This window comes from Octopus bimaculoides, chromosome 19 (genome assembly GCF_001194135.2).
Source record: "Octopus bimaculoides isolate UCB-OBI-ISO-001 chromosome 19, ASM119413v2, whole genome shotgun sequence".
NCBI lineage: Eukaryota > Metazoa > Mollusca > Cephalopoda > Octopoda > Octopodidae > Octopus > Octopus bimaculoides.
This window is the reverse complement of record NC_068999.1, coordinates 3162099-3168906: the sequence shown is the minus strand read 5'-3', so window position 1 is coordinate 3168906 and position 6808 is coordinate 3162099. Positions and strand designations below refer to the sequence as shown.

General features: G+C 36.1%; 1 protein-coding gene across 1 annotated transcript in view; it reads left to right on the top strand.

The window, feature by feature from the left end:
• The window catches only part of LOC106880265 (fat-like cadherin-related tumor suppressor homolog), a 53287-nt gene that overhangs the window by 28290 nt on the left and 18189 nt on the right, over positions 1-6808 (top strand). The window contains exons 2-7 of the mRNA XM_014930132.2: positions 152-213; positions 688-808; positions 2492-2539; positions 3869-3987; positions 4430-4477; positions 5734-5832. Coding sequence (XP_014785618.1) covers positions 733-808; positions 2492-2539; positions 3869-3987; positions 4430-4477; positions 5734-5832 — 390 coding nt within the window. The 5' untranslated portion in view covers positions 152-213; positions 688-732. The remainder of the gene's footprint in view (positions 1-151; positions 214-687; positions 809-2491; positions 2540-3868; positions 3988-4429; positions 4478-5733; positions 5833-6808) is intronic.

Genomic DNA, 6808 nt, shown 5'->3' with positions numbered 1-6808 from the left:
TGTAGATTTCTTCTTGAGATGTAAACAGGAAATAATTTGGTTGTCAGATGTTAACAATCATTGTTTTGTTTGAACAAATGGATTTATATTAATCCTCTGATTAAAATTCCAATCTTTAACCATTCATCTTTCTTCTCCTGTCTTTGTATAGCAACATCCCGCTTTAAAAAGATGACCAGAATGCTGCAATTTGATTGGAGGTTCACAAATCGGGTAGGTCGGTCGCATTCACAGCTTTGCATTGTCGGAAATAGTTTCTTTGTGTTTTTGTTTTGTTTTTTATTATCATTTATTTATTTTTTGTTTCTGTCACTAGACTGTGGCCATGCTAGGGCACCACCTTCAACACATTTTAGTCGACCCCAGTATTTATTCAATCAGTCTCTTTTGCTAAACTGCTAAGTCACAGTGATGTAAACACACCAACACTAGTTGTCAAGTGGTGGTAGTGGTGGTGGTGGGGGAAACACACACACACACACACAATGGGATTACACTCTCAGAGTGGTTGGCGTTAGGAAGGGCATCCAGCCATAGAAAACCTTGCCAAGTGAGACGAGAGTCTGGTGCAGCCTTCCAGCGTACCAACCTTAGTTAAACCATACCAGCGTGGACAACAGACATTAGTTAAATGATGATGATGATGGCATTCACAATATTTATTGGTTGTTTTATTTGCTCTTTCAGATTCCTCAGACTGGAAGGTTGAAGACTAAACAATAATTCACCGAAATGGATGTTAGATTGTCTTCTAAAACAATTTATTTACTGCTTATAATTCTATTGACATTCAAGTTTTCCTTGGAAGGTAAGTCTACAGTAGACCAGCAGAAACAGTTCCTTGGATTGGCATCAGAGAGAGAGAGAGGGGAGAGAAGGGTAGGAGAAGTGTAGACAACAGAATGGCTTCTTATACAGGGTTGGCCAAAAGTCACCTGACAGTAAATCAGATTAAAACAAGAAATTATTTTATATGAGACTTTGCTAATAAATTGACAAATGTTGAAAAAACAAAAAAAAAAAATGGTAATTTTAACTCACAGCATTCAATTATTGAAGATTCATAATTGGAATGAATAAATAAGATTGAATATTAAGGATTTATGGAATTTTGATTTACTGTCAGGTGACTTTTGGCCAACCCTGTATTGGCACCAGGGAGGAGGGGAGAAGGAGGAGGGAAATTGAGAAATGGGGAGGGAGGAAGGGAGGAGTGTCGACAATATGAGTGAATTTCAATACATGTGTTGTTGTTGTTCTGTTTGTCCCTTGAGGAATAAAAGGCAAATCTGACTCTGGTAGAAGTTGAACTCAGAACATACAAACAGACAAAATGCCACTAAGCATTTTGCCTGGCACACTAACGATTCTGCCAGCTCACTGCCTTAACAATAACAACAACAACAACAATAATGATGATGATGATAATAATAATAATAATAATAATAATAATAATAATAATAATAATAATAATAATAATAATAATAATAGTTTCTACTAAAGGCACAAGGTCTAAAATTTGGTGGGGAAGGGACAAGTCGATTACATCGACCCCAGTGTTTCACTGGTACTTAATTTCTTGACCTTGAGAGGATGAAAAGCAAAGTCGACCTCGGCGGAATTTGAACTCAGAACGTAGCAGCAGATGAAATACAGCTAAGCATTTTGCCCAGTGTGTTAATGATTCTGCCAGCTCGAATAATCCCTGGTGGACAAGATCCGCTGTTTTACAGCTGATATTAAGATGGGATTTGGACTCAAGAAGAATGAATGTAAAGATAGAACTGCAAGATTCTTGAAGCGTGATAAGTAAAGAAGTGTCACCTTAAACCGCTGGCTGCGGGCACCTGACACCTATCACACCTAGCAAAATAAAGCTGAGAGCTTTTCTTGATACAACAATAACAATGAATTCAAATTTGAGCACCAGGCCAGCACCAGGCCAAAGGGATTAATTCGATTACATTGACCTCTAAAGGATGAAAAGTAAAGTTGGTCCTTGTTGAATTTGAATTCAAAACTTAATGATAATGCATAAAAACACCCAAAAACCTGCAGACAAAACAAAAGAAAAATGATGAAGCAAACCTATACGTGGTCAGTATGTGGCCAGACTAAACAAAAATGAGTCAGAGTGAAAATGAAACCAAAGACAACTGACCACTGCTGGTCTGGAAACTGAGACACCAGAATTTCTAATTACTTCCCAGAGTTTCCTGAACAGAAGTGGCCACCACAAAGAGAGAACCAATAAAGGTTGGAGTGGGGTGGAGGAGGGAGAGTAAACGTATATTATACAAGGAATACCTTAAAACAATAGATTACATTCTCTCAGATATTCTCAATGCTCTCTCGTTATTTATTAACGACATACCAGATAAAAATGTATGTTATTATATTATTCATTATTACTGTATAATTACTGTCAAATTGATGGACATTTATATGTTTCATTAAATACTAGTTTATTTTGTTTAATTTTTATTTTTAGATTGTACATTCCAGTCTTCTGTTCACATCAAAGAGACCTTGGCACCTGGTATGTAGCTATTTCACAGAAATTTTAATTACATCACAATTTTATAAGCAATCCTAATTATAACTGTGTTTTAAGCATTTTTATATCTGCAAACCATTTATATATTTTAGAGGCTGAAAAATATTTAATAACTCACTTTTTTTTTTTTGTGGGCGGGGCTGTTTCTAGCTAAGAAGAAAATACATTTCTCTTGTAAAAACCCAACTTTGAAATATATTTTAAGATAACAAGAAAAGTAAAAATAACAAATTGCATAACAACTCTTTATAGCCTTACATAGGTACATACACAAATGTTTGTGTAATTATATGTATGTATGTATGAGTGTAGGTACGTACATATGTATGTGTGTATGAATGTATGTATAGTTATAAGTGTGTGTGTGTGTGTGTGTGTGTGTGTGTGTGTGTGTGTGTGTGTGTGTGTGTGTGTGTGTGTGTGTGTGTGTGTGTGTGTGTGTGTGTGTGTGTGTGCATCTCGTCCCCTCTCAATAAAGATTATTTAATCTCTGGGGTTACAACAAAATGCGCTTTACGAAATGGCTGATGATAGGGAGGGCATCCTTTTGTAGAAACCATCCCAAATAGCACGTGTGAACACTTGGTCTTCAGGTTTTGCTTATTAGTCGTAAAGCCCCAAACAACTTGAACTTTACAATAAATTGGACTCCACTCTCAGCATAGGGTCAAGCCATCAATTCTGGTGTTAAGCTTAAACTAGCTTTAAATATAAACTTAAATTTGGACGGTTTGTATACTGGCACTCTGTGGTCACGGTGATGAGGGTTCCAATTGATCCGATTAATGGAACAGCTTGCTCGTGAAATTAACTTGGAAGTGGCTGAGCATTCCACAGACACGTGTACCCTTAATGTAGTTCTCAGGGAGATTCAGCGTGACACAGAGTGTGACAAGGCTGGCTCTTTGAAATACAGGTGCAACAGAAACAGGAAGAAAGAGCAAGAGAAAAAGGTGGTGAAAGAGTACAGCAGGGTTTGCCACCACCCCATGCTGGAGCCTCATGAAGCTTTAGGTGTTTCTGCTCAATAAACACTCACAATGTCCGATCTGGGAATCAAAACCGCAATCCCATGAGCATGAGTCCACTGCCCTAACCACTGGGCCATTGCACCTCCATATATATATATATATATATATATATATATATGTCATTCACACACATGTATGCATGTATATGCTCACACACATGCATTCAAGAATTTTGAAACAAGCATACACACACAAATACACATATATATATATACACAATAATAACGTTTTATTCAACACTCAGAACAGTTTTGAAAAATTCTGTTTCAATATTTTACAGATTCAAAGATTTTTACTTTCCCAAGTGACAGCCACATTTCAATTCTTGAAGGACCGAATGAGTTTTATGTGTTGGACAATAAACTGTTCTGCCGTCACAGGATTCAAGTGAACTCTCAGGTAAATAGGGTTGTTAACGATTATATATTGGTGAAAGGTTAATTGGTTGTGGTCATGGAAGGGTTCAGCTGGAGTAATTAAAATTGGTTGATCTAACAAGAAGATTATTATTTCAGACTAGGTTCATAAGATACATGCCGATCAGTCGTCCTCAAACTCACGTAAATTTTATGATGCTCCCACTGCTTGCAATACTGAAAAAGTACCAATTTAGTTTTCAAACCAGAATTCACTCCTCTAGAGGTGAACTCTCAGCCTTAATCATAGACACGTGGCACGTTTTATCAGCTGAGATGACTGGGCTATTCAAGTTAATCATTTTCCAATAGTCATAAACCTTTAGTCATTTACTGGACCCAATAACATTTGAAATATATTACAAAGTCTTGAGAATAGACATACCAGTAATATTTTGGGCTTATTTTTATTTTCTTCTTTGCAGCCGACCAAAAGATTTAAACTAAGAATCACTTGTACAACCAATAACAAAGTAAGTCTCCTTTTTTTTCCTTTTCTCTTTCATTTTTTTTTTGTTTACTTTTTGCTTGTTTCATAAATATTGTGGCTTCATTCAGATTCAGAATCTCCCAAGGAATGCTGTCCATTATCATCACACATGAGTGTGTATATGTAGATACATGTACAGTGTATGTACGCAAGCATGAATGTATATTTTTGCACATGTATATCTGTGTACAGACATGGATGTCATTGCATGAGTGGATCTGTGTTTCAACTTATGTATGTGTACACATCCATGTGTACACATCTATATGTACACATCTATATGTATGTGTATACACTCAATAGATGTATGTGTGTTTGTGTGCACATGGGTGCATATATGTATGTTTTTATGTGTGTATGTGTATGTATATATGTATGTGCATTGACACAGCTCCATATCCTTTAACTCTTACCCTTTTGAAAATTATACAAATTTGAAACCGGTTAAGTGTATTAATACTAATATAAATAAATTTTATACACTCTCAGTCCATTTCCATTACAAATATATATGCATACTTACATTTTTGTTGGTCATAATTATGTATACCAATATGTAATTCCTGATGAAGAATCTAATTTTTATTTCAAGAAGAGTTTTTCGTTTTTGTCTTTGGAATAAATTAGACTCCGAAACAATTTGTAGAATGTATATTGGTTCTGTACCAACCTGGATTATGAATTGAAGATCGTCTACACCTACAATTTTTCCTTTCCTTATACTTCATTTATATATATAGGTGCAGGAGTGGCTGCACCTATATGGTTCTGGGTTCAGTCACACTGTGTGGCACCTTGGGCAAGTGTCTTCTACTAAAGCCTCGGGCCGACCAAAGCCTTGTGAGTGGATTTGGTAGACAGAAACTGAAACAAGCCGATCGTATATGTGTGTGTTTGTGTGTCTGTATTTGTACCTCCCATCATCGCTTGACAACAGATGTTGGTGTGTTTACGTCCCTGTAACTTAGTGGTTCGGCAAAAGAAACCATTAGAATAAGTACTTGGCTTACAAAGAAGAAGTCCTAGGGTCGATTTGTTCAACTAAAGGCGGTAATCCAGCATGGCTGCAGTCAAATGACTAAAACAAATAAAAGAATATATATATATGTGTATGTATGTATATACACACACATATATATGTGTGTATATATGTTTTTATGTCTGTATATAATACCTTTGTGCAGGTGTATATTGGTGACTAACCTTTCAATGTATAACCTTTCCTTCTCCCTTTACCAGGTAAAAGTGAAAAGGGACTTTACCATAACTGTTTCCTCTCCTGGTGTTGTCGATACCACTTCATACACAGTCAAAAGCTTGTCAGTAGATATACCAGAGGTAAATACTATTTGTTCTCCAAAATCCCCCCAAAATTTCCATATATTTATGAATCTTAATTAATAACTAGTCGTGATATACTCTGTCCCTCCCAAATTACCCTGGCCCTTGTAAACATATCTCTTCCCTATAATTAGTATACATGACACTCTCATCAACGATGTTTTGGTCATATATGTTGTTTAATCATAATAACCTAATGATATCTCTTAGTCCTCTCTATAACATCCTAGGGTATTGCAATGCCTCAGCTGAAAACCACAGCTCTATAGGATTATAACATGTAGGACCCATGGTATGTGTGGGGTCATAAACTCTGAAGTCATGGCATGTATGATTAAAGCCCATGAGCCTTAATTGGTAGGACCTGATTTTGTAGTTCCATAATCTATGATATCACAGCCAAGTCTGCAAGGTCATAACCTCTAGAATCACAGCTTATAGATCCATAAATTGGAAGGTAGTAACCTATAAAGTGATAACTTATATCAAAACTAAAAGGTCTTACAGTCGTAGCTTGTAGATTCATAACTTTAACATAGGTTCATATCTTTTACAGTCATAACTTTTGGGGTCATAACCTATAGAGTCACAATTTGTAGAGTTTCATCCTTAGTAGCATAACCTGTTAAATCATAACCTGTGTATGCAAGCCATGTCAATATCAGATCACTACTTGGTGCAAGCTGGCAGAACCATTTCCACGCCAGGCAAAAGGCTTAGCGGCATTTCATCTGTCTTTACGTTCTGAGTTCAAATTCTGCAGAGCTCAACTTTGTCCTTCATCCTTTGAGGAACAATAAAATAAGCACCAGTCAAATACTGGGGTCAATGAATCAACTAGCCCCTTCCCCAAAATTGCTGGCCTTGTGCCAAAATTTGAAATCAATATCAGATCACAGTTTTATTTATTTATGAATACAATTGTATATTTTTATGAATATATTTAATGATGAATACATGTTTAGGAACATAT